Below are 27754 nucleotides of genomic sequence, written 5' to 3'. Positions count from 1 at the left end.
CATGATTTAAAATATACTTTTAAATATTTTGGTCGTAGATTACATGAACGGTAAAACATTTTTAACGAGTATCTTTTGAACATAATTGGAGTAAGAGCCAATGAGTGCTGTCGCATACTTTGTCAATTATGTTTTAAACAGACAAACATTTTAGCACATAATATCTTTTCATCCCATGTAAACATTTGAACTCGTACAGCACTGTGCGTTGTGCAGTGAGATCGAACAACACTCGTGACTTGCACGGCGTGGGTGATACCTCATCCAGTTGTGATTGACAAAGGGCTGTCCATTTTTATTTTGTGTAATGGCCGCAATACATCCTTTAAATGAAAACTATAAAAGAAAATATGTAGGGAGCATGAGACATTGCAAGGCTATGCCACACATACAAATACATGATTTTAAACATCTATTTGTTGTTGAGGCCATATTTTTTATCACGTGGTCCAGTTATTTTGCAACTGGACAAAGCCCGAGCACAGGGGTGGGTGACCTTTCCTTACTGGGGGCCCAAATAAGACGTTCAAATACCTTTGGCGGGCAACACATTAACACCACACCTTTGCATTATTCGATGTCAGTCGCATGTCCAAAGGGTATAGAAGCATTTGCAGTTGGAGAAATGGCCGAATGCTCTTAAATCGCAAGCGTGATATTGCTAGGTAAAACATCTAAGGGGTGCCGTGGTGGTGAGATGTTATCTCCCTCGCCTGGTATGGAGGAGGCTGTGGTTTGATCCCGACCCTGACGCCTGCTGTATATTTGGAGTTTGCTTGTTCTCGCCGTGGTGTGAATTTTTCTCCAGGTCTGGGTCCTCCGGTGTTTTCCTCCACATTTAGAAACGTGTTGATATTATTTGGCTGCTAGAAATATCCACATGATAAGCCACTTCGTTGAGCGCTCATACATGGCCACGTCGCTTCTGAAAAAGCTAATAGCTCGGTGGGCCTTCACTTGTAAATATATTTTTTAATTACCTGATGATTGCAGCTAAGAATCTTACAGTGACGGATAATAATTGTTTTTTTACCCTTTTATTTGGCAACAAAACTGACACCTTTTTTACAAGGAGTCATGTTTGCATAGACCACAATACCTGCAGTCGGAATGCAAACAAAAAACAACTGATAATGTATGCACTGTCCTTGAAATTGATTGGTCCACACCCGAGACAGCTTTCTTTAGAGCCTAGTCTCACATGGTGTTGGACCAGATGACGTGCACTTGCGCCTTTTGGCGTCATCTAGTCCAACACCATGTGAGACTAGGCTCTAAAGAAAACTATCTGACTCCTTGTAAAAAAGGTGTCAGTTTTGTTGCCAGATAAAAGGGTAAAAAAACTATTATATTTTGCTACTGGCAAATGAGGTTCCAATAGTGACGGATAAGTTTATTTTGCGGGCTGTTTGGAAGTGGTAGGCCTTGTGGCCGTGGGCCAAATGAAATGAGGGCCGGATGCAGCCTGCGAGTCATAGGTTGCCTACCCTTGCCCTGGAGGAACGGGTCATCGCCGCTGGCCAGAGGAGTGACACGACCCGGCACACGGGCTGGACTCCCCCGCTGCTGGCACCGTCTCTAAGTTTAGCCCCCCCGCCCCCTGCACGGTCGTGACGGCGCACAGAATGGGATGCCCGGCGGCTGATGACCATGTCCTGGGGTCGCAACCACGACACCAATGCCAACATGGTCAGTTACTTGCGAGGTGAGTGGTGCTGGCGCAACAACAGCTATTTCCACGCGCGCACAGCCTGAATGAGACGGCAATTCCACGTATTTGGCGTTGCCGTGGCAGTGAATCGCGCCGTGTTTTGTTCAGCCTGCCCCGTGATGCGTTGTCGCGAGGTGGTGGTGGTGGGTTATGGACGGTTCTATAAATACATGACGGCATAGCTTGAAGGATACACTAGCCGGTTAGCGCAATGCTTTGATACCCCAGTTAGGAGCCAGCTTTAGCTGCGGTGCCGTTACTGCATGGCAATGAATGTGTGTGCACCACGGAGGGTGACAGAACATGTTGGGTGAAGAGCAAGCTTCATGAATAATACATGGCACACATGCTCCGAGCCCTGCACTTGACCTCTGGCCTACTCAGTCATGAACTGGGCAAAGTCAACCCCATATACCCTCCTTGCCGCCCACCCATCCCTGCTTAAAATAACACGGTTACAACAATTCAGCAGGCTACCAGATGGGCAAAATATCGAATCTTTTTTCTTGTTCACTCCACAAGTTCACTTTGAAAATGTTTCATGAATTAGTCGTGTGTGGTTCGTCATGCGAGTGGCTGGTGTGCAAGCCGTGTCCGTGACCTATGCATGCGCGCGTGTCCACTGTGAGCTTCTAGAGAACTCGTTCGCCTCCTCGGAGCTCGTGATCGGGGCCATGCTGGCCACTGACCGCGGACTCTACACCCTCATGAACCCATACGAAGACCTTCCCCAGCCAATAGGTGTTGCATGCAGTGTGGACGTGCACGCGCAGCTGTTCCACGTGACCTCAAAAGAGTGTGTGGCCAGGCATTGTGGGATCAGTGGAAATTCACTTGAACAAGAAAATTCACCGCTTTGCTGGTGGCCTCCTGGTTTTGGTTTCCGATGTTTTTGTTTTGTTTGCTCCAGGTGGAACCGCTTACTTCCTGGGTTCGAATGTGGGTTTCGGCGACGTGTTATTAAACTGGGTCGTCGAGTGCAGTGGAGTTTGATTGAGTCAGCCTGGTCACCAATGGCTTACGGCAACAAAAATCACGTGAAATTTGGTTTTTCATTTCAGCAAAACAATCAAGGATCTGAGCGCTTTATAGTTTTACTGGCACGCGACGAGCATCTTTGTCGCAGGCTGCGTGTGGGAAGGTGCAATAACGCTGGTGTGGATAAGACACCAACTCACCATTCTGCGGGCCGTGTGGACGCTCCGTCTCAGGACGTAGTGGTGCCCATAGTGCAGGGGTGGGTAACGTCCGGCCCGCGGGCCGTATAAGGCCCGCGAAATCATTTGGTGTGGCCCTGCCAAGGCAACCACAGGCGGGACTCAAAATTCAATAAATCTAGGAGCAAACCTGGAAAAGCAGTTGCGAGTAGCAACATCATCAATACCAGCTAACATCACACGCCTCACCAAAGAGAATCAGTTCTAGCCATCACATTAGTGGTGAGTTAATGAAATGTTTGACCAAATATAACAGGCAAATTTTTAAGTTGATAATTTTGTATGATGTTATTAATATCCAAATGGCAATTGGCAGAAAAAAGGTTCCCCACCCACCCCTGCAATAGTGCAATCAATACATTGGGGGTGGGGATATGACAATGAGAAAAATTCTGAGCTGATTACCGATTAGTCGGCTTTCGTTTCTGTCTTGCAGTTAATTTGTGTCCCTCAGTTTGAAACAACTCCAATGCGTTCATGTGTCACTGTTCTTTCCGTAATTTTTCTCTTTTTCTTCACGCAGGCTATTACGCGACAATAAGCGCACCCCGAATGGTAGGACATATTTACAACTGGGTCATTATTAAAATTGAGTCATTTTGTTTAATGACACATAAGAGGAATGAGTTTCGGATTTCAGACATTCGGGTTATTCAGGGAAATTTCGGATCTTTTTTTTCGGATTTTCAGATCATTTGCATTGCAGTGCGTTATGTGTCGATGGTTGTCTGCGTGCTAACAAAACTTGCCACCCATTGCCACGTGCCACCGTTTCTGGCTGGAAATAGTGATGTCACTTCCTCCTTCGGCTCATTCCGAAATCTTTGCCAAAAATAAGTAATGTGTTCTTTAAAAACTTTTTTTAAAACACGCTTTTATGAAATGTACTAGTAATGGAAGAACTCCACGACTCCAGGAAGTGGCCCCGAAACTTGCCATAACGCAAGGGGGCCGTGGCCAATTACAGCCAACGTCAGTTGACCGTGGACAATTAGACCCAAGCCGAAACATAACATATAAAAAATGTAAAAAAATATAGATTTTTTAAAAGATAGAATATAGTATTGTCATCAGTATGACATAAGTATACCAAGTTTGCAGTCGATACCACATTGGGAAGTGGGTTAAAATTGAGTTACAAGATTTGAGGATACAACAACGACAACAACAGAGTGAGTTAAATGAAAGCGTGAAAACAAATCTAAAATGTCTCAGAATTTGCATCTGGACGTGAGCAAGTCACGAGAGCGCGTGTGCATTGGAAATTGTGTTAATTGTATACACTTCTACGCAAATTGGATTTAACTGGCTCAAAATGGTGCAGTTTCAAATTAGTGTGTGGACTTTGAGGTCTGTGTTACTTGCTGACATCACTTATCCCAACAGCTCACGTTGACTATAGCGCGGGGGGGGGGGGTGCTCAGTAAACATGGAACGTTGAGGCAACGTTCCCCAAACGTTGGTCCAACGGTTCTAACCGAATGCCAACGTTCAGCCAACGTTGGGATTTTGACTGTGTGACTGTGTGTGTCTGCGTGTGCGCTTCAGTGGTAGTGTAGCGGTTAGCGCGCTGCGCTACGAACCTGGCGACCCGGGATCGATTCTCGCTCACGGTCAACACCCAGTGACAATTATTTGAACTGGTCCTGGGCCTCCCCTAGGTCGACTCAGCCCCAAATGAGTACATGTCGCGATGTGTAAAAATCGCCACTAGGGAGACAAAGGCGGCCGGGCGTGGTGTGCTGGCCACCCACCCCCTCGTGTGCCGTGCCGGCCTTCATAGGTTGCTCGCTAACAGCACTTGCCCCTACAGTCTGTGAAAGGCTACACGGGGGATCTTTGTCTTTTTGTGCGATTCAGCACGCGTTTGCGCTGGAGTTGCTGCAGGATAGGCTGCAGGAGGGAGCCTCGGCGCTGGACGTGGGCTCTGGGAGCGGCTACCTCACCGCCTGCTTGGCCAGGATGGTACGGGGGTGACAGTGGCACTGCCGGTGCCAACGTCGCCATTCAAAACAGCGTGAACACGCCAAGAGGGCAGTGGTGTTTGTGCGCGTGTGGATGATGAGGACAAGGGTGGTGATGCAGCCACCAGTTAAGCTATGGCACCTGGGTCTGTGCCGTGACCCGTCAACAGAGCCTTTCTTTGTTGTCAGGAGTAGTGGTGAAGTGGTTAGTGCACTTCGCAATGAACCCCGGGGGACTGAGTTCGATTCCCATCAGTGGTGAGTGATGTCAGATACGGCCATGGGCCTCAATTGGGATCACACACGGCAATCATTATCCTCTCCTGTGAAAACGTGGCATGACGCTTCTGAAAAATAGTCATGAGACTCGGTCAGGCTTTCCTGGGTAAACAAGCGCAAGCATAAAATAAAATGAGTACCTGGTGCACAGCGAGCTGAACAACAGCACTGGGGAGACAAAGACGGCCGAGAAAGGTTCTTGCCACACCACCCCTTCGTATAGCAGCACTTGAATGTATGTACATGTATGTTGAACTTCTTTTGCACCGTGCGTAGCAAATCGTCTATGAGGCTGGGGGGGGGGGGGGCTTCTCGTGTTTGTATGGAGCAGGTCGGGCTGAGGGGCCGTGTCATCGGGGTGGAGCACATCCCTGGGCTGGTGAACGACTCTTTGGAAAATATCACCCGGGACGACCCCTCGCTCATCTCCTCGGGCCGAGTGTCCATCAAGCGTGAGTGTGGACGTGGGGTCACCACGATTCGAAGGTCGATATCGACCTTTGTTGATGCCTCTGGCAGATTGTTTCTGGTTCCCACGGTCTACGCATTGCTCCGTCGTGCGGGTGTTTTTTTCTTTCTTTCTCCCACTAATCTTTCCTCCATCATCCAGGTGTCGAGTATCAGGGCAACCCAGAGGTCATTTCCCATCAATTTCTCCTACATGGTACAATTTCTCCAGATTGTCTCCGTCTCTTCTAGTTCTACGCCCCCAAAAATACTGTACTTGTTTCTGCTCGGAGACTCCGCCGTCAGTCAAACGTGAGAGATGTGCAAGCCACTTTTACCTGCACGAATTCAACACATAATTAAAAAAATACTCCACCGCCCTCATTCGCCACTCACGAACATGCGCCAGTCGCTTGGATCGACGAGTTGTTAGACGAGGCCACGCTGAATGTGACAGGAATAAACCGTGACAATGCCACGCAAAAAACATCTCCCGTGACCGCTTGCCGTATCCATTGAAACAGAAGTTGCCGCCGTTGTAGGTGTAGTTATTGAGCACACTCGGATTCACTCAGCGCGTTTGTGTTTGTAGTTGGGGACGGGCGGCTCGGCTACCTGGAGGGGGCACCGTACGATGCCATCCACGTGGGGGCAGCAGCAGCCATCGTGCCGCATGCCGTGAGTGTCATTCCACCAAATCACATTCGATATTATCGACTTGCGATGTCCTTGCCGCACAAAGTTCATCAATGAACAAGATCAAATGCTTGCAGTAACTGCCGACATTAATTCATCTTCGACTTGACGATTACATTTTTCATAACGTTATCTCGCCATGTCGTGCAGTGGTGTCATCTGGTTTTATGCACCGGCCCCGCTTGTGATGCTTCCCCCCCCCCTCCTCCCCTGGCTCCCAGCTCCTGGACCAGCTGAAGCCGGGGGGACGCCTGGTGCTGCCCGTGGGGGCAGCGGGTGGCGACCAGATGCTGGAGCAGCATGACAAGTTGGAGGACGGTACCATCAGGAGCAAGCCGCTCATGTCCGTCATGTATGTGCCGCTCACCGACCGCGACAAGCAGTGGCCGTGAACACCCATCGGGGGTCGTCGACATGGGCCGGAGGTTGTTGGTCATTGTGAGCGGCGCTTCGGTGGTGAAACTAAATCAAGGGACTGCATTGGTGGTGAACACGCCAAGTACAGAACCCCACCACGTGTGTCATTGACACCGCTTACGAATGTTGTTTGGGCAATTAATGTAGCCATTGGGCGTGGATTTTTTTTTTTGTAAATTGTGTCACAGTAAAGTCACGTAGAATGGAAATAATACAATAATAAAAATAAAACATAATAAAATAATTCTCACGACGTTTCGGCCACAACGCAAGCAGCCGTCCTCAGGTGGAGAACAGGTCTGTCGAGGAGACTGTCTCCATTCTACATGACTTTACCGAAAGAACCAAGAAGATGAATCCCTGCAGTCACGAAAGCTTTAAATCGAAATGTGTCACAGTATTTTCAGAGTATGCATTGATGTTGTGCAGAGTGAAAGCCACCACACAGGGATGAATTTTCTGTCTTTTGACAGTTTGCAACGAGCCAGTAACCACGGCCGTTTGCAGCTCAACAGTTTATTGTAATTAAATACCCAGAAATTACAACGATCAATACTTATTATAAAAACCTGCCTCAAAACCTATTAAAAGTAACATAAAACAAGCTCAATAACCAAGCGCGATGCCCTCGAGTTTGCATCGCATCGCGAACGCCCGTCTCTTCGTACAGAAACGGGTGGCAAACAGCAATGCTCATCACACACGCTGGCGTGGGTCGTTAAACCCGACTCCGTTAACGAGCAGTCCGAGAAAACCTCGGCATTCGTGTTCACGCATGCCTTCTCTTAACGAGCACCAAAGCGTGCGCTCGCATGGAAGCTGCGTGTTGACTTGCGAGGGTTCCCGAGGTCGCTGGCAAAATGTATGGTAAGCATCGATGGTTCCAGGGCATCTCATCGCGCAATTCAAAGCTACGAGCGTAAAGATTCACTTGGAGATTTGATGAATAGCCGCAATAAAAAAACGTAATTTTTTTACATTGTAGTGAATGTAGCGGTCTGCAGTGGCTTCAGAGGCCACGTGAACCTGTTACACATACAAAATATACTTATCGAAAAACATCCGTTCTCGCGCACGCACGGTTCGATGCACGTACCGAGAGTTCAAAGACGCATGTCGGTGGATCAATGAATGCATCGTTAAAGCCCCCTTGAAAACAATGACTGAACCAACCTGCTCTGTCGCACATCGTTTCCCGTGTCTGAGCGCGAGTGCCAGTGCAATGGGGACCAGCAAATACAAAAGGTTCCAACATCGAGCCAAACACATGGAAGGGTGAATCACAATACTATTTTAACATTTTGAACACATTTACAGTATTACATATTTACAAACACGTCCCTTGTCGCGGCCCATAACACCAGATGCGAACGATGGCGGTCGGTGTCACCACCACATTGCCCTCTCTCTCTTCGCTGTCGAAGTAATGTCACCACTTAACTTGGCAATTGCACACGTCGCATCATCATAAAAACCTTGTTCATCTTGTCTGTAGACATCTAGCAAAGTTGCGCCAAATTTAGCAATTACCGGTCGAGCAGACTGGATCTTACGTGTGCAGTGGTGGCCGTCGACTCTTGGCACAAACCCGACCGTTCATCTCGACCCCAAAACTCAAAGCCAATGCAATGAAAAATGAAAATATTTAATCAACAGTCCAATGGACAATGTGGAGTGAGGCCAGCAATGTGTAATGTGCCAAGTTCGCATGCAGTGGTGGGAGACGGATGCCCCATGAGGAACTCAATTCTGTTGGTGCAGATCTCGGAGCCCAGGCCTGCTGAAAAACCAGGCACGTAACGATTCACTTTCCTGGCTAATTGGTCTTCGCGATTTGGGGTCACGATTTGATAATTGTTTCTCGTTTGTATCACCCAACTCATCTGTCCTGCCGAATTGTGTTTCATTCATTCCATTGGTCCAAACCTACAATCACCAAAAGTTTTATTGTGGTCTAAATGTATATCAGCATAAAGTTCCTGTTAATTGTAAATGCAATGCCTCGTGAGTGTACAATTCGCGTTTAACCGACTCATCAGTGAATAACTGCGTGCCTAATACGAACCCATGGGTACAAGGCCAGTCCACTTATGGCTCCGGAGCCGAGCCCCGGCCAGGAAGAATGTACTCCACTGCGCAAGTTCAGCGTGCATGGCTTCGGCAACACGGACAGTTGTCGGTGGTTACAACGACGATTCTTTAAACAACAACAAATTATTGTAAAAATTCTGCTAAACTAATATCGGTACAAAAGAAACGTTTTTTGTTTTTTTTATACAAAACACAACCACACGCTGCAAAAGTTACGGCTTTTTCCAAAACTGCATTTACGGTGAAAGAGGAAGCGAGAAATGCGTGACCGTACCGTTGCATTCTCACAACCTGCGCCCAAGCGATCTCGTCACGGGTTCCTGATGGCAGAATCCCGCCGTCTCTTTCGACGACTCCCTGAACGCGGGGATGCTAAATAAGAAGAGGTTTGCACTTGTTGTTTCCTGCGGCAGTCCTGAGACACAGCTGTAGCCTGGGCCACCTTGCGCCGTGTGCCTTCCTGATGATGCTTTGGGAAAACTGGCTTCAAATGATTCTTCAATGATAAGTCCAAAAAGGTTTAATTACAGAAACAAACGCAAAACAACCAAAGAGTTGCCGTCGAGGTCTGCGGAACTGCAGTGAAAAACGTGAGGATGATGGAGGAAAAGACCAGACGGCGTTGTGCTGAGAAAGGCGTTGGGGGGGATCTCTCAGCAGGGGTCCCCATGAGTGTGAGCTACTGAGTTCAATGGTCATCAGCCCTGCAGTGTGGCTACACCCGGTAACTACGTGGGAGCCCTGTTCACGTCACACACCACCCTGCAAGTGCCGTGCCGAGGTCACATTGCACAGCAGGGAGGGGGGGGGTTGGTGGGGATAGGCCCAGTAGAAAAGGGCAGACCGAAGCGGCGGTACTCAATGTGCGATGACACGGTGACCCCTTGACCTGGCACGATCATCCAGCGGCCTTGGGGAGGCGGTGCTGCTAGACGCTGCTCTGCTTGCCCATGAAGGGGCTGTGCGGCAGCTCTGCCATCAGGTGCGTGTTCTCCTCCTTGGTTTCGGCGCCGGGCTGCCCGTCCACGACCGTGGTGGTGGCGGTCGTCCCGTTGGTCGTGGCGGTGCCGTTGCTCGTCTGTTTTCGGCGAGCGCGGCGCAGCTTCCACACGACGAACACGACCATGAGGACGGCGACGAGCACGCCGAACAGCACCCCGACTACTGCAGCAGCAGCAGCAGCAACAGCAGCAACAGCAGCAACAGCAGCAGCAGGGCACACGCGCAGGGATATGTCGGTGAGCGCAAGCACGCACCCACTTAGCAGACATGCCCAACCCACTCGTGCTCCAATGCGATATTTACCCCAAAAACTCTGATCCCTCCATTGGCTGCTAATCCAAGCGGATTAATTTCAACATCTTCTACGTTAAATTTCGATTTGAAGCTTTCGTGACTGCAGGGATTCATCTTCTTGGTTCTTTCGGTAAAGTCACGTAGAAGGGAAATAATAAAAACAAAATTGTTTTCTTTTTATAATTTTATTATTTCCCTTCTACGTGACTTTACCAAAAGAACCAAGAAGATCTTCTACGTTTTTGCCCCTACCTACCTCTCCCCTCCTGTCTCACTACCTACCTCCTCTCTACTCCCTTCCGTGCACTCAGACCTATCCCCTCTTATTATTTTACATCTCCCGATAACTGCTTTCACTACAAAATAAAAATGACCACTGCTTCTGTACAGCATCAGGAGATGTGGTCCCAATTCGCTGCTGGGTAAGGCCACGTGTTATTGTATTGTACCTATCACTTCCAGATGTTGGAAAGTTTAAGAGTGGACCTCGAAGGTCAGGAGTCATTTTACAACCAGAGGGATCCAGCAAAATAAGGTGACGGCGAGGAGTTCTGGCATCAACAGCACTGACCTTGATTACCCTGACCAATTTCTAAAACTAGTAATAGATTTGTTTTTGACAGAGCCGCCCTCCTTCATGCTGCGGCGTCTTGTAACGCTTCACACGCGATAAGCGACTTGCATTGCATCTCAAATAATTGAAAGGGCACCCCCAATGCCAGCAGTCCTTGTGGGCACAAGGAAACTCAGCACCCAGCCTGTAAATGGGCATTGTTATAAGCCGTTTGTAATCCCAATTGCGTAAATTTATGGTAATTTTATTTTATTTCATGCATTTGGACCACGACACCAGCACACAATGGCCTGTCTTTGAATAACGTCCAGGGGTTCTTTAACATCAACTGTGAAGCAGACTGCATATTCCGTGGATAATACACGCGCGGTAATAACCACAGCGATTGCTGGGCTCGAAAAGCGAACCTCTCTTACAAGTGACATATGCAGCAACATAGAGCTATGCTACCACGCATTGTTCATACAAACAAGCACTGAACCTCTGTGGCCAGACACGCAGCTGCTCCACAGATAAACAAACTCAGCGCTGCGCAGAGATTCCCTGCGTGAGTGCGACAGAGCTAAGTGTCGGTCAGTGCAGTCACCGTGAAGGGATCCAGACTTATTGATGTTTTTGTCGGCATTGGATTCTGCTGCGCACACAGACAGGCCATCACACACACGCAAACAGTCATTAACATGCCTGTCATCCGTAACGTATATTGACAGAATAACTTTGCAGGAAATCGCCTGTTTTTGAAGAGACCGACCGACGCAGGTGAAGAGTGCATTTTGCAGTACACGCTGCCTGGAAACTATCCTCGCCAAACGTTGGAATTATAACAATTACATGACACACTGTGGACATTCGATTCCCACGATACATGTATCCTGAGCATGAGAATCGATTACAATTCACATTTCTTTTCCCAGGAACAGGGCCAACCAAAAACCAGAGGGGGAGGGGGGGCACAAAAAGGGCAATTTGCCCCAGGCCTCACACGACAGAGGCCCCCCCACAACAAGCCTGCGGATGATGCAGTGAGCACATTCAGACTCAGGCCTCCAGGATCCTGCAGGTGGCCCCGTCCAGTAATGCCCCATCCATGACTCTCAAAGCAGGGGTCAAACAGTTCAATGGAAGAGAATGAGGAGTTGGGGGCGGGGAAGCAAAGATGGGGGCCTACCAGAGCAGGCATTCAGGCAGATCTCCTCTGTCAGGTAATTGTTGAAACCGCCGGCACAGCCTCCATACGTGAACTTGGCGCAGCCGCCGGTGCTGTCGCTGTAGTACCAGCGCTGGAAGTGAGCCCGGCAAGGCCCAGTTTGTGGCTCCGCCTTGCAGAGGTCTGGAGTCGGTGCAGACGAGAGCACAACCAGACGCACACAAACAGATGCATGCACAACAACAATTACAACAGTCTCCATTCACCGCTGTGCGGCGGTGACGTCACCACAGCACCTGTGCCAGACTAGGTGTACTTGACGTCGCATGAAGTGAGGAAGGCTCATTGGCAGGTCAGGAAATAGACCCAGGTGTTCAGAGTTGACTGACAAATGCTTCTATACACAAAGATAAAGACACCCCATGTAGCCTTTAACAGACGTTTGCGGTCATCAAAGTTAAAGCAGTCATGTTTTAGGTTTGTAAAACAGAGGTTCAAACCTTCGAAGGAGTTGTCCGATTCGAACAGCCTTGAGCTGGAGCCTCCTGGGAGCAGACAACAAAAAGGATCACTCCATCACCATTCAGCCCATTTGCAAAACACACATTCTTTCACAATAATTGGAATGTATAAAGCAGCAAACATACAGCAGCACATCACTTTGTGTTTAGTTTCTTGTCCTCCCCCACACCTCCAAATAGCATGATTGGCTACGTACGGTGCAAAAGAAGTTTAACATACATACTATGCCTTACAAGACAACCTCAAAAGCATAAACGGCTCGCAAACAAAACAAAACACATGCAGAAATGTTTTTTCTGGGCAATGCGGAATATTCAAAAGCTGTGACTGGCAAGCGGGAAGTCTCCGGTGCCGTAACTTATCGTCACACCTTTAGACGGTCCACAGTTCGTCTTGCAGTCCGCCTCGTCTACGTAGTTGTTGTGGTTGCCACGGCAGCCGCCGTAGGTGAATTCCTTGCAGTGGCCGCTCTCTCCGTCGTAGGTCCAGCGCGTGAAGTATCCGCGGCACGGGCCCGTGACGGCCTCCATCAGGCACACCTCTGTGGACAGCGCTCGGCGTGACGGTGGTGCTTCGTCCAGGCTGCATTTGCCAATCAGATTCTGTTACGTTTCAGTATTTTTCCCCCCCGACTGTGGTGTCCTCGCCATGTCACGAGCTGAACGATCTATTCAGACATCTCGCAGAGCAGTGCAACCCAGTAGTGGCTACGCATATTGCCTGTTATCCAGTACTGTGGAAGCAGTGAGGGTTCGTGGATCACCGCACAAATGTTGTGACACTCCCTTCCCATGTGTGTCAAGGAAGTGCATTACCCTGACTTGTTAGAATGCGGTTCAGTAAAGTGAGGACTAATAACGGTCCCTTCTTTATGGGATAGAGTGTTGCACCCTCACACAGCAGTTTACTATGGGTGCTCTGGTTTCCTTACATATGCATAAAGGCTCATTAAGTGGCTGAAAACATCTGAACAAAAAGGACTGCAGAGCTCAGGCAATTATTGGCACCAGTCACCACCTGCTGGCTGCCTTCCAGCTTGTCTGCAGTTCATCAGCGTTTGTGAGATGCAATTTACATGACCGACGCAATATAAAAATCCGCTATTATAACGGTCCACAGAAGAGGATATCACAGAGCTACCTAAGAAATCCCTGCGAGTGTGGTGCATTACCTGCGTCGAGCTTGTGCACCGCCAAGCGCAGCTGACCCTCTCCTTCGCCAATGTCCACTGCATCACCACACGACAAGCAGCGGCACGTTAACCCTCCCGGACACGTCACAGCAACGCACCTCCATGTACGAGCGACGCACGCTTCGTCCGTGAGTTCGGATCCTCCTCTTTTGTTGTTGTTGTTGTAAATTCCCCCCCCCCAGTTTTGTCCCCTTTTGTGCCGTGATAGAAAAACCAATATCTTCATTGTCCGAGCTACAATTTAAACGTAATTTACATGCAGAAGAACATTTAACACTATGGGGTTTTTTTACACGAGGATTGGTGACTGGGCCGAGACCATTAATTCGTCACACTTGGGAACATGGATTGATCACAAATGGCCGAAACCTGGTTTCGGATGCAGGATCTCAGCAGTGCTGGCTTAGACCTTTGAGCCACCCCACCACCTGTCTGCGAATTCGATCGTTGAGGCTAGCCTAAACGTCTCCCCACTCACACCAGCTAGGCGGCCGCACTAATCTTCACCTCTAGCCCTGAGCTAGTGGTAGAAATTCAACTATCCCATGGTAGGGACCATCCAAAAAGCAGGAATTGGCTGTTTAGAGTTTTCACAAAATAAGAATCGGTTGACCAAAACCCAGTTGGGACCTAAACTCGAAACTGCGCTACCCGGACAGATTAACCACAACACCACCGGCTCAAAAACAATATAAGCCCGCGTGGTCTATGTGCCCTCCACACTCGGACCCCTGGTTCCTGGTAGCCTTGCGATGTGTGTCCGCATGCACACAGTGGTGGTGCAGCAGTCAGCGTACTTGCGCGACAAATACAGAAAACTAAATTTGAGTTCCGTCCACAGCAAATGCGAGTGGCGAGTGATATCAGAACCAGTCCTAGGACTGAATTGAGCACCTGATGTAGGATGTAAACATCAGCACACACGGAGACAAAGACAGTTTGGCATAATACTGGCCACACCACTGCAGGCCCAAGTAGGTGCTCGCTAACGGCACTTGCCCCAACAGCCTGTTAGAAGCTACACGGGGGGTTCTGTGTGCTCCGAGACCGGTCTCCGAGCTCCTCACCAGATCCGTCTTGCAGGCCGCACATGGCCACGCACTCCGTCTCGTCCAGAAAGTTGTTGTAATTTCCACTGCAACCACCGTATGTGAACTCCTTGCAGTGGCCGCTCTCGGCGTCGTAGGTCCAGCGCGTGAAGGATCCGCGGCACGGGCCCGTGACGGCCTCCAGCAGGCAGACGTCTTGACGTGGAAAAGCCACCGAGTCATCCAACACGAGGAGATGAGAAAACAAGAATTATTTACTACTACTATACTACTACGACTATTTTTTACTTACGAGGTAAGGCCCACTGAGTTATAGAGCTCTTTTTTCAAAAACGACCTGGTTACCACAAATGATCTTTGCTTCATTGCTGTACTTTTATTTGTTTTGATTTTGTCATTTTGGTAATCCAGTTCACTGAATTGAAGATAATATGCTGGTCTCTAAACTTGATATTCATCCTTAGTTGTAAGCTTTAAGAATGATCATTATAATGACCATTGTGACATCACAGAAATATTAAGTTCTCTACTCAATCGTTATGGGATTGAGTGGTGAAAGTGACGTCCTAGATTACACAGAAAAGTGCCATCAAAATTCCTTCCTGAACCCCATATAAGCTCGTTTTAAAAAAAAATTGTGCCGAGTCTTACCAGGAGGGATCTCTGTGGCGACCATGCGGATGTTACCATCGTCGTCCTCTGCAAGAGAAGGAGGTCAGTGTCAGCATTACATCGTCCAGTTGCCAGACCGACCAAGGTTTCGGTTATCGAATTAAACATTTACCGAACAATAATTCAATGTGCGATGGTGTCTGCACGTGCGCAGGGTACCCAGCGATCGGCCGCATGTGACCATGCACTCCGTCTCCTCCAGGAAGTTGTTGAAGTTTCCGCCGCAGCCTCCGTAGGTGAACTCCTTGCAGTTGCTGCTCTCAGCATCGTAGATCCAGCGCGTGAAAGAGCCTCGACAAGGCCCCACGGCCTCCTCCAGCAGGCAGATGTCTGATCGCACAAGGAGTTGCGTTCGAGACCCGAAAGGATCGATGGGAAGTTAGAAACTGTGTCTGTGAGACAGCCGCCTTCTTTAATGATGGGGGAGGAAGCATGGCGAACTGCCCATGACCTTGTGAACCTCACCTTCTGGAGGAGCCATGGTCCTGAATACGAGAGAGTGGTCGGCACCTGTGAGCGGAGAGGAGAGATCACGTGAGACCCAAGCTTGTGGCCCCGAGAGGCAACACACTCGCAAACACGTGCTTATCTCGAGTGGCACTTTGCACCTGCTTATTGCCGGCAATCTCCTGCAGCATTGTACATACATGATCAACTCCCAAACTGCCAGCAGTAAACGGCCATTTTAAGTAAAACAAGAGTGTAGCGGTTTGGATTTACGATTAAAAAATGATGGCAGCTTTCGATTATTTTCTTTTATGTTGCCCATCTCTTAGGTGCGCCCTAGTTTTCCCACCACGTGCCTCGGTCTGTGCATTCCGTTGTCGACCTGCGTCGCCGAGCGCGTGACCACGGAAACACCGTGGTTTCCAGGAAACCACGTGGCGTGCGCGGCGACAATTCGCGGAAAAACACAAACGGATCAAATTCGCCATTGCCCAGCAACGCCGGCCCGCATGCCCGCCCGCTGGCACCCACCGTCGCTCGGTCCGCAGTCCATCAGGCACTCCGCCTCCTCAAGGAAGTTGTTCTGGTTGCCGCGACAACCGCCGTAGGTAAACTCCTTGCAGGTGCTCGTCGCGGCAACGTAGGTCCAGCGTGTGAAGGAGCCACGGCACGGGCCGGTGGTGGAATTCAGCAGGCACACGTCTACCCAGGCAGGTGGAGGAGTCAAGCGCATGAGGGAATAGGCAAGAGAGGCAATGGGCAAGAGGCAATGGGCATGGGCGGGAACGGGTAAGGATGGAATGGGCGCGGGAGGGAACGGGTACGAGAGCAAACGTGCGTGGGAGGGAACGGGCATGTGTGCGAAAGGGATGACAGTCTTACCGGAGGGGTCCAAGTTATCCGACTTTATCCGGGACCTCACCGCTGCAACAATGGCAATGACAACGCATTAGATTCAAAGCTTTTAGAACGAAAGCCTCACAAAGTACTTGACAATCCCACCGAAATGCAGAGTGGCAACAAGATGAAAACAAGATTTTAAAAAACAACTAATAAAAACACATATCATCGGTGATAAACGTTACATTCCTTTATAATTTACAAGACGGAGATGAGGGATGACGGGGCTGTACCGGTGCCGTTTTGCAGGCCGCAGGTCGTTAGGCACTCGGCCTCCAGCAGGAAGTTGTTCTGATTTCCGTGGCAGCCGCCGTAAGTGAACTCGGAGCAGGAGCCGTTGATCGGCGTGTAGACCCAGCGGGTGAACGAGCCACGGCACGGCCCTGTCAACGCCTCCAGCCTGCAGAACTCTGACGGCGACACAGGGAGACAGAACGCGGGACGTGAGAGACAAGAGACGCACGACCAAGGCTCAGGGCCGTGGAGAGTGGCGGTGGAGAGTGGCGGTGCAGAGTGGCGGTGCAGAGTGGCGGTGCAGAGTGGCGGTGCAGAGTGGCGGTGCAGAGTGACGGTGCAGAGTGGCGGTGCAGAGTGGCGGTGCAGAGTGGCGGTGGAGAGTGGCGGTGCAGAGTGGCGGTGGAGAGTGGCGGTGCAGAGTGGCGGTGCAGAGTGGCGGTGCTGAGTGGCGGTGCTGAGTGGCTGTGCAGAGTGGCGGTGGAGAGTGGCGGTGCAGAGTGGCGGTGGAGAGTGGCGGTGGAGAGTGGCGGTGGAGAGTGGCGGTGCAGAGTGGCTGTGCAGAGTGGCTGTGCAGAGTGGCGGTGCAGAGTGGCGGTGCAGAGTGGCGGTGCAGAGTGGCGGTGGAGAGTGGCGGTGGAGAGTGGCGGTGGAGAGTGGCGGTGGAGAGTGGCGGTGGAGAGTGGCGGTGGAGAGTGGCGGTGCAGAGTGGCGGTGCAGAGTGGCGGTGCAGAGTGGCGGTGCAGAGTGGCGGTGCAGAGTGGCGGTGCAGAGTGGCGGTGCAGAGTGGCGGTGCAGAGTGGCGGTGCAGAGTGGCGGTGCAGAGTGGCGGTGCAGAGTGGCGGTGCAGAGTGACAGTGCAGTGGCGGTGCAGAGTGGCGGTGCAGAGTGGCGGTGCAGAGTGGCGGTGCAGAGTGGCCGTGGAGAGTGGCGGTGCAGAGTGGCGGTGGAGAGTGGCGGTGCAGAGTGACGGTGCAGAGTGGCGGTGCAGAGTGGCGGTGCAGAGTGGCGGTGGAGAGTGGCGGTGGAGAGTGGCGGTGGAGAGTGGCGGTGCAGAGTGGCGGTGCAGAGTGACGGTGCAGAGTGGCGGTGCAGAGTGACGGTGGAGAGTGGCGGTGCAGAGTGACGGTGCAGAGTGGCGGTGGAGAGTGGCGGTGCAGAGTGCTGCAGCGACGTCGATTACCGTAGCTCTGCAGCGTTCTTCCTTTTCCTGACATCGGATCTGTAATGGGAGCAAAAACAGAGGGGAGTTACTTGGACGGGTTTTTAATAATAATCAGTGCAAACCGGTCAAATTTAAAAGTTTATTTTGAGCAAACAAAAGGAGAACTCAAGAAAACACGACGAGTCTCATTATCAACAATGACCTGGGTCTGCACAATGGCAAAAGCAAACTGAACAAAGTTCAGAAATGGTTGTAGCGTGCCTCAATAATGCAGATGAAAATCAAGGTATTTATTTACATCGTATCTCAAGAAGCTGTACAGAAACAGCAGGGATATTTATTATATATAGAGGCAGTCATTCATGTATTATTAAAGGAAGATCTTGAACAGGGAGCAGACAGCACGGGTAACTGGTGCAAGGTAGTTGCAGACTACAGAGGGCAGCAGAAAATGAATTAAAGACTCAGTCTCAAGACGCTTTAATCGCGTGATCCAGCATTGGGGCCAGTTGGATTTTAAAGTAGTATTCTGCACATTGGAGGAAAGTGGAGTGCCCGGAAAACACGAGAAGATAATGCTCAAAGGTCTGCTTGCCGTACTCCGATCTCCCAGCTGCATCACAGCCCCAGTAGGTGTGGCAGTGGAGGGCCACCATACACCCAGTTCCCACATTCCAGTGCCCAAGAGCAAAAGGCAGGGCAGCAGGTGCCAGAGCAAGGCCCTTTGCAACGCCGTTACCTTTTTGCAAGCCACAGCTGGAGAGGCACTGCTGTTTGCTGTGGAAGTTGTTCCCGTTGCCTTGGCAGCCGCCGTACATGAATTTCTCGCAACCCCCAGACTCGGCCGAGTAGGACCAGCGCCAGTGGCTGCCCCTGCACGGGCCCTTATCGGGCATGGACAGGCAATCGTCTGCCACGGGTGGCAGGCGTGAAAATCGGTTACGCACGCACATTCCCACCACCGCGACCGCTCAGGCACCCGCGGCCCGACTCTCACGCGGTGAATTACCGATACTGAAACACCGGGGCGCAGTGGATATTAACGGCGGAGGGCGGTGGCGAAAAGACGGTGCCGTCGGTTACCGGTAGTGAATGGCGGGGGCGGCTCGGACGAGTGCTCCTCGTTGGATTGCTGCTCTGGGGTGGAGGTCGTGGGTGGGTGATGTTCCCCCTGTTCCTCCCCCTGCATCCCCACAACTCTCTGGGGCTCCTGCACCTGTGGAGCTGCACCTACATGGGAAGGGCACGTCAGACGGCGATGTCCGTCCACAAGCGAGTGAGCAGCGACTGCTAGATTCGCGTGCGTGAAAGCATGCTCCCGACCGGCACATGGAGAAACGAGACGCGATGCACCGTGACAGCGGACACGTGCACGCTTGGAGACTAAAGAGTCCAGTGCATGAACACGGTGGTCTGAAAGTTCCGATACTTCTTACACCAATGCCAGCAAGGAGGCTGCAGTCTGCGCAGCCCCATAGACTGCCCAAGGAAGCAAGATGCAACGCGATGGCATCACCGTGGGTAAAGATGCTTGAACCCAGATCCAAAACGACTCGCGTCGACTTGAGTACAATCAGGATCTCCCGAAACTCAACTCGGACAACTAACGTTGATGGATGACTCACGTTGGTTAACAACGTGGTGCTTCCATGATTTGCCCAAGTAGTCGAGCTATCGCAAAAAATTGAGCAGGCCACATGAGGTGTACCATGTCAAAAGGGCCCACTATAATCATCTCAACAACAGTAATCGGGTACGAGAGGGCAATATTGGCGACCTTGGAAATACGATGTGTTTTAACATCGGTGCGCTCGATCACTTCTGCAACTGCAGCGGCTCTTTCGCAGTGACAGGAGTGACCGAGTGTGGCAATAGGCAGTGGCCCTACAAGGATATTTTCAAAGCCCTGTTCGGCCCTTTGTAAGGAAAAGGTGCCCCCCCCCTCCGCCAATTTAAAAGCGTACGCGGCACGCCGTGCGGCAGGCGAACTGACCCTCCCCGCAGCGCTGCAGGCATTGCTCCTCCAATTCGAAGTTGTTGCCGTTGCCCTTGCAGCCCCCGTAGATGAAGGACTGGCAGGAGCGGCTATCTCCGTCGTAGAACCAGCGCGACAGGCGGGCACGACAATGTCCCACCTTTGGGGGCAGCTTGCAAATGTCTGCTTCCACACACGGCAGGAGTAGAAGATTGTCGCTCAGTGGTGCCAGCGTGAAAACGTATGGCACCTGCTGCCCAGGGAACGTTGCACTCAGAAAACATATATTGTAACTGCTGTGTAATTGTCGGGCATTGGCTGTCGATTCCAAGTATTATGCTCACCATACACGCGTTTAATAAAGAATGATGGCTTGTGGAGGCCTTCATGCAGCAGTGGATTTACAAAGAGATAAGAAATATGCGAATGATATGCTAATGGTATATGAAAATAAAAAGGAAAGACGCAATGCAATAAGAGAATGATTCCTGAACCAAACGTTGACCCTAAATTGTCACATCTCTGGGGGGTGGAGGGGTGACTCAGATGAAAGTGTTCTGGACTTGTGTACTTAACACCAGGAAGCGGCCTGTCCATTCATTACTACCACGCTAAATGTGCAAGATGCGACAACTTGCCCTGTTATTCAGCGCTAATCCGCATCCATGAATAATTTAATTCGCAGTACAAAGTGCGAGCCTCACATGGACACTGCCGTGTGTCTCACCTGCTTGGCAACAGACCATCAGGGCACACGCACACACACACACGGGGCCCGTACCAGGAGGTTCACCGACACGGCACCACGCCTCCTCGCTAAAAACCTGGTGTTTACAACCAGGGCTAATAAAGAGAGCTAGAACAACCGCGCCCTCCACCGCACACAGCCGCTAGTGTGGTGTGCCCTCAGCAACTCTCCACGTCTCAAATCGTCAAAGTAATTTGCCACGTGGTTGGAACGGCAGAACTGTGGTTTTAAGTGATGCTGATTTTGTTTAATCCAGGGGAGAACACAAGAGACCAGGATTAGTCTCATTTGCAAGTGTGATCTGGGCCACTCTTGCAAATTACAAGAGCAAAACAAATAAAATAAAGCACTGCAATGAACAAACTGGCAGTGAGAACAAAAAAAAACACAATAACTTATCACCAGTCCCCCGCCCCCAGCCCTTCACCAACCCGGAACGGACCGGCATGGTAAACTCCAAGCAATAGGCCATGGGGAGGACCTTTTTCCAGCCGTGTTTTGACAACAACAGGCCGCAGGTGTTTCATTTCAATACATGTTGTTTCAATGACAAATGCTAACCGCAATCAATTGTCGATTCCGGAAGTCAGAAACCGGTAATCCTCGAGAGGAATCTGCACCGATCGGGCCTCACGAACGCACAAACGGTACGGGCGGCTCACCGCACGGTACATATGTCCTCATTTCAAAGTTACAATTAAAGGAGCAGCCCTGCAATTGCTCGCTCACACCACTGCTGGCAGAAGGGCCTTCACTAGAGGGAAGCTCTGGGGGATATTGGGCCTACTCTTCAACGCTGACCAAGACGTCTTGGATAGAGCTGGGCGTAGCCACACTTTACCCAACCACACGGGACCTGCCAATCGACTGAACTAAGGTGAACTCATTTAGCCTGCCAGGTGGAGAGGAGGCAGGGGGGATTTAAGAAACTATCCCCCTTGATTCAACTGCTGGCGCTGGGAGTTTAAATCCAACTGGCGACCTGGATTGAAAGCCCAACGTTACAATGATTGCAACTGCTGTGGCAGCTCCCCTCATTTCCCACTTAAAATGTTAAACATGCCGAGTTTATTGTTCGAGACATTTCTGCATGTGCAACAAACTGATAATAATTTTTTACTGGTTTTTATCTCATCTTCGGTGTCGTGGTGGTGGGCAGGGGGGTGTGTTCCCAGATGCTGTCACCCTGTGGTTGCCTCGCTTGCATCAAAACAACTCCATCGAGGGCTTCATTTTCAGGTGGGTCTTTCTGGGTCGGTGACAGGTAATATTTACACACCCGGCACACCGTATCTAGTATACAGCTGCAACTTCGACTGGACACGTGCCACCTTTTGCAGTCTACCGGTGACCCGGAATATATACAGTAATGAATGAAGCCCTTCCCCCCTCCGACCCATTCCACCGACTATCCGAGGTGTTTACTATGGGCTCGGCGACCGCAGGAGCATGATGTGACGCAAGCGGTCCCTGGGATGTGATTTGTGCGTTTCTCTCTCTCTCTCTTGGAATGTCCGCGGCTGCTCGGGGCGAGTTATGGGGTCTGCGAATTCGAGTTTGTTTTTCTATACAAGTGTAACCCATAATTTGTAACAAAATTCTTCAGCACACTGGATGAAAACAATGAGACCGACCGTTCTGAACGGGTACTTGCTGCACACACGCAGGCGTACAATGAGGAACGTGTCACGTCTCTGGGCCGCTCGATAAACAAGCGATGTTGTAGATAGAGGCAGGAACACATACACAGTACGCAGCGCACCAGTGCCAGCGGCACACACCCTGGCCGGGCTGGCTATGCCAGCAATATCGACCACAAGTAGGTAACACAACCATGAGAGCACACAGCCACTCAAGATGCGTGGGGCATGGGTGACTGGCAGTGGATCTGGGCGGCGATGAGGGTAGCGGTCGTCCTGTTACGTTTTCAGTGGCAGAATGTGGACCGGTTTTGAGGTGACGCACACCTGTGGGAAGCCAGCCAACAACATTGCATCTACAGGGCTCAGCCGCTCGGCAAACTCGTATTTACTTTCAAAGTCTGCGTACTGTATTCTCCAAATCACAAGACGCACTTCTCCCCTGTAAATTAAAGGGTAAGTTGGGGGTGCCCCTTATAATCCAGTAGCTGTGTGTGAACAGATCTGTATAATTCTATTGACACCGGGCACAAGTTTGCGGTGCGTTTTATTTTTTGGAGAATCATATAATCCTCAGAATACAGTCATATATCTTTTGAATCTATTTTACAATAATACAGTATGTAGATAATGCAAAAGTGGCCTCAATCTGACAAAATAATTACATTTAAAAGCTCAATGACGAGTGTGATGGTACGAGTGGGGGGGGGGGTAGTGGAGAAGGCTTAGATGATAGGGAGAGTGACTCATCATACTTCCGGAGCATTGACTGCGAGTCCTACGGTATTACGACTTATCAACCTCCCACGCCACCATCCATCGATCCCACGCCCCTCCACAGTTCACATCAACACAGGCCCCCACCACCCAGGCAGGCTCTGTCCCTGCCTGAGAGTCAAAACTCAAAATGTAACTGCTCTCGCAACGCAACTCTCATTGTTACCTCCGACGTGACTTCCCATTATATGGCACCCACCTGCGGCTAAACCACATCGGCCTTATCCGTGTGCCGTGATAAGCGGAAGGCTCAGACGAGTGGTGGTGGAAAGCCTTGAAAAGTGAACACATTTCAAGCAGCTTCCGTGCGACTGGCATGTACAGTATATCCCCGAACACAGCCACACCTGGCACCGCTGTTGTTATTAATAATACAGAGCGATGTTGCTCCCATAGATGCGCTTTTCAAGTCGTGTCACTCTCGCAACGTTTTGTCCGACCTTCGTGTAATGGTTTCTGTCCATGCCAGGTGGCTGTGGTAGGTGGCAGGGCTTTCAGAGAGGTGAGACGACAGAAGAGATACAGACAAGATATGGAGGTGTAGTGAGATTCGAAAAATTTGGACAAAAGATAAGGAGACGAGATATACAGGCGAGACAAGAGAAAGACAAAAATTGAGATGGAGAGATGCGGACAAGATCGATGCGAGAGATCAGTTGCCTTTTAAAAATATATATTAATGGGTTTGTTATGTCTACCATATAGGATTTGAGCCGATATTACACACACCCCTAGATTATTCAAGACTCCCTCAAGCTGCTTGGGGCTCCAGGTGTTTGCTCGGCTTGTTTTTGCTTCACGCCGCTATTGCTTGGGACCAATTAATTATGTAATTAGCAGATATTCCCAGATTGGCCAATCACGTGAAGCAGTGCGTTTCGGTACGTCTGCTAATTCCGGTTCATGCCACAAAGAACACGTGTTTATGAAACTAAAATATGCGAGTAACGCCAATTATAAGTCAAACCACTGACCATCGATGATGTTGATGTTCATTCGTGCGATTCAGGGTCATAAATCGATTAGAAAAGTTTTGTTTACACTGTGGTGAATGTCACGGCCACTAGTGGCTGCAGGAATAACATGAACACGTTACATACGAATTAATATGTAAAAACATTCATTCTTAAGCGATTTGACATGCATAGCAAACTTCAGAATCAAGACGTGCATAAAAATGCACGCATCATTACACCTACAATAATGGGGCAGTCCGGTGATGGGGTTAGTAGCATCCATCACCAGACATCATCAAGATGATGATGGCAAAGTGGTGAGCACGGAAGCACGAGTGTAAACGAACAGTGTGAGAGTGGCCTTTGCTACACTGCTCTCCGTTCACAAAAAAAAACACCTCTAACGATCGATTTATACAGCGTCGTACGCGCAAATTGTATCTTACAATCACTGAGGAACCACAGACAAGCTGGAAGGCCGCAAGGTGGTGTGAGCCAGCGCCAACAATTTATCTTCAGTTCTCTCTACATTAAGATTAGTAGTGAGTGATGAAACGCGTGCGATGAAACCGGAGCACCTGGAGAAAACCCACGCATATGATGGGGCAACACTGTCCCACACAGAAGGGACAGATGATTCAGTCCACATTTGTCCTGGACTGCATACTGCTCGCAAGCCACAAGTATGGCTCTTGGGTGTCCACAGGGAGCCTCGGAAACTTTTTAAATGTGTCCAATCCACCAACCCTCGCCTCCAGTGCTGGATAATGAGATCGGATGCATTCTGGGCGATTTGGTCATAGGCCCAATTTAAATATCTGCCAATATACCATCACAGAGATAACCGACTTTATACTGTATGTTAGGAAGACTGTACACGTGTAGTGGGGCTGATTGCTGTGTATATTGTTGAATATTTACACAGCTGCCCTCTCTACCATTACCCTCGGCGCTCAAACACCAAGAGCATGAAATCCCACACCCATACTCCGTGTAAACGAGACCCGAGCACTATGATACGTCTTGGCCACACTTCTCAAGGGAACACACTTCTCAAACTCTCAAATCTTGGGCCCCTCTCAACACATGAATTGAGGGGCCACTGTGCAGCGCATCAGCTCATTGGACTTGCATCACATTTAAATTTCAATGAGATTATCCTGTAATTGAGAAGCGACATTACCAAACGCACCCCTTTTATCACAATGTGTAATGGGATCTTGCAGAGCGCGGGATCTACTTGTGAAATATCAGCGCGATTAAAGAGGTGTGGCACATATCATGTTGGTTGAGTATAAGTGACGGACGATCGGTGAGGATTAGTGATATGCGATAGGTGAGGATTCGTAACGGGTGAATATTTGTGATTGTTGACGATTCGTGATGTGTGATGGGTCAAGATTAGTGATAGGTGGTGGTTCGTGATGGGCAGGGACTTGTGATGGGTGAATATTCTAGATGGGTGAGCACAGATTGTGTCACAGCAAGGGCCCTCTCCTGATGAGATTGTTCTCCATCATCGTTGTCAGCGTGGCCATGATCGCTCGTCAAGCAACACCAATATAAACAAAGGGAACCCATAGCTGTCAGGACCCTTGGCAGAATCATTTAGTGATGGGCCCTAATAAATACACATTATTGTGCTTTAATCATCAAGGCATCTGTTGACATAATTATCCATCATACTCGTCTACCTAGGTCACACACTTTGACCACACAACACTATACTTCTCCCCTCTGATCACCAGAATTATCCACTCTATTTGCCCGCTAAAACTGCCAACAAATACTCAACCACCAAAGTACAACTGCCTAATTACCAGAGGGTCCCCTAGGCTAAAACGTCAGCTGACCATTGCAATTACTGAGATGTGGTGCAAGGCGCGATCAGTTTGAGGAATTTAAGCGCCCTGTACATCCAAATCCTTATCACCACCCACCTCACCAATTCGCCCTGAAGTCAATGCCCAACCCCGATCACCATCATCACCAACTGGACTCATCGATACTGACCACCATCATCACCCAACCTAAGCACCATCCACCCACCAAAATCAACCACTAACCATCGCCCACCAAATCAACCACTAACCACGACCGCAAACACCCACCTGTAACGTTCACCCTGGCACCCCAAAACACCCTGTTTGCTCACCCTACTCCTCGCTACGGGCCCCTCTGCACTGCCCCAAGCTCCCAACCCCACTCCAGACAAGGCCCTCGACGAGGCCCTCGTGCCCGCGCTAGTGTCCACCTACCCTGTTCGCTCTCCGGGGCTTCCCCCGTCTCCTCCGCGGTCGCCGGCTGGATCTGCGGCTCCACGTATCGGACCTTGCTCGCCTCGTGGTCCACGAAACTGCACTGGGCGTCCTCGCAGGCGAACAGCTCGCAGGCCTTTTGAGGGCCCAGCACGACCGTGTCGCAGCGCGCCATGGCGCAGCACAGGACCACGCAGGCGTCCTCATCGGCCACGTCCCAGGTGCCCAGGCTCTCGCCGCCCGTCACAGCGGTGGCCTCCATGAGCGAGGGTAGGCACGGGGTTCCGTCGTCCTGGGACTCGGCCGTGGCCGCGAGCAGAGCGGAGAGAAGCAGCAGCAGCAGCGCGGAAGAGTGGCTACCCGCGCCCATGGTCCCTCGTCCTCCTGTGACCCTCATCCTTCTCGTCTTCTCCCTCCTCCTCCTTCTCGGCGCCTCGGTGGTGGCGGCGGCAGATGGAGGCTGTGGTGGATAGAGAAGGCAGCCTCGGTTACCTGTGTAGAGGCCCCGGGGAGACAACAACGAGCGAGCGAGCGAGCGCGGAGGAAGAGGAGGGCACAGGAAACAACCAGCAACCCCGCGCGTCGTGACGGGCGTTGGGGCGGACCTGCTCAGTGGAGCATTGTCCCCTTCCTCGCCATGGCCCCTCCTCGGCTTTGCCTCGCCTCCTCTCACCTCGTCGCACGCACCCACCCACCTACCAGCCCTGCTTTGCTGGAGAAGTTTCACCTGGTGGGGGTGGTGGGCGGGGCCACGGTGGCGTGTGAGGGGAGGGGCTCTCACCTGCACAGGCCCTCCCCCCCCGCTTGGAGGAGGTCACCCCGCACCGTCGTGACCCACCTCGTTTCAGAAGATATTTGGACGACTTTAGCCGGCGTTCCACGCGGCTTCCCCAGCGCTCCTCGCCGCCGACGAGGAGACTCGATTCTCGCAGAGTGACACGCCGGTGGCTTGGCGTGGAGAGAAGTGGAAACGAAGCCGTGGGAAGTCGCTAGATGTCGCTAGATAGATGGCACGCACAACTAAAAGCCCGTCAACAACCACATTCCATCATCCGTGCGGTATGGTGGCTATGCGTAGGTCGAAGAGCGTAGATGCGAGCGTAAGGAAGGGGTCTGCTGCGCACGAGAGGGCTTCGGGAGAGAGTTTGAAGTTTTTGTTTCTGCTGCTCCCTCCTCCTCCGCTGATGGAGCGCAGACAAAGTGGTTTTAGTCCCTCGTCAACAGTTTGGTGGCTTGTCGTTATTTTGTTTCACTTACGGGGGAGGTTTGCGCATCTGTGACACGGGTCGTCATAAAACAAAAAAAAGTAATTGCCGGACATTTCGGGCAATGGCCCTTAATTCATGGCACTTACGAAACGCGTCGAGATTTTCTCGGGAT

The 27754-nt window shown here is 50.7% G+C and overlaps 2 protein-coding genes across 8 annotated transcripts; one reads left to right on the top strand and one right to left on the bottom strand.

The window, feature by feature from the left end:
- The first annotated feature begins 39 nt into the window (after positions 1-39).
- Positions 40-16012, top strand: LOC144728897 (protein-L-isoaspartate(D-aspartate) O-methyltransferase-like). Of its 2 annotated transcripts, XM_078608635.1 has the most exons (7): positions 40-1705; positions 2348-2452; positions 3452-3483; positions 4789-4893; positions 5503-5623; positions 6211-6296; positions 6536-16012. In XM_078608635.1, exons 1-7 carry the CDS (start codon positions 1645-1647, stop codon positions 6704-6706), a joined length of 681 nt encoding a protein of 226 aa, XP_078464761.1. In that variant the 5' UTR covers positions 40-1644; the 3' UTR covers positions 6707-16012. The 2 variants fall into 2 exon arrangements, with proteins under 2 accessions (XP_078464761.1, XP_078464760.1); XM_078608634.1 differs by having other exon boundaries at positions 40-2452.
- LOC144728895 (papilin-like) lies at positions 7232-27754 on the bottom strand. Of its 6 annotated transcripts, none has more exons than XM_078608626.1 (19): positions 27213-27754; positions 26375-26834; positions 20014-20178; positions 19104-19250; positions 18760-18930; positions 18039-18077; positions 16855-17031; positions 16604-16645; positions 16253-16423; positions 15740-15784; positions 15434-15604; positions 15254-15301; positions 14621-14797; positions 13533-13589; positions 12732-12902; positions 12340-12384; positions 11861-12022; positions 11279-11326; positions 7232-9986 (listed from the first exon to the last, which is right to left on the bottom strand). In XM_078608626.1, exons 2-19 carry the CDS (start codon positions 26769-26771, stop codon positions 9751-9753), a joined length of 2469 nt encoding a protein of 822 aa, XP_078464752.1. In that variant the 5' UTR covers positions 26772-26834; positions 27213-27754; the 3' UTR covers positions 7232-9750. The 6 variants fall into 6 exon arrangements, with proteins under 6 accessions (XP_078464752.1, XP_078464751.1, XP_078464750.1 ...); XM_078608625.1 differs by lacking the exon at positions 27213-27754 and adding an exon at positions 26980-27121; XM_078608624.1 differs by lacking the exon at positions 27213-27754 and having other exon boundaries at positions 26375-26973.

The sequence above is a fragment of the Lampetra planeri genome, chromosome 30 (assembly GCF_965212315.1).
Source record: "Lampetra planeri chromosome 30, kcLamPlan1.2.h2, whole genome shotgun sequence".
Taxonomy (NCBI): domain Eukaryota; kingdom Metazoa; phylum Chordata; class Hyperoartia; order Petromyzontiformes; family Petromyzontidae; genus Lampetra; species Lampetra planeri.
The sequence above is the reverse complement of the archived record's forward strand: the minus strand, read 5'-3'. Positions and strand labels throughout refer to the sequence as shown.

What these genes read in the sequence shown, in the direction of transcription:
- LOC144728897 (XM_078608634.1), top strand. Translation starts at nt 2,278, where the DNA reads ATGCGAGTGGCTGGTGTGCAAGCCGTGTCCGTGACCTATGCATGCGCG. An exon ending in GGGCCGAGTGTCCATCAAGC is followed by an intron (nt 5,624 to 6,210) that starts GTGAGTGTGGAC and finishes TTGTGTTTGTAG; the next exon opens with TTGGGGACGGGCGGCTCGGC. An exon ending in CAGCCATCGTGCCGCATGCC is followed by an intron (nt 6,297 to 6,535) that starts GTGAGTGTCATT and finishes CCTGGCTCCCAG; the next exon opens with CTCCTGGACCAGCTGAAGCC.
- LOC144728895 (XM_078608626.1), bottom strand. Translation starts at nt 26,771, where the DNA reads ATGAGGGTCACAGGAGGACGAGGGACCATGGGCGCGGGTAGCCACTCT. An exon ending in GGATAACTTGGACCCCTCCG is followed by an intron (nt 16,424 to 16,603) that starts GTAAGACTGTCA and finishes CTGCCTGGGTAG; the next exon opens with ACGTGTGCCTGCTGAATTCC. An exon ending in TAAGTCTGGATCCCTTCACG is followed by an intron (nt 9,987 to 11,278) that starts GTGACTGCACTG and finishes CTGCTGCTGCAG; the next exon opens with TAGTCGGGGTGCTGTTCGGC.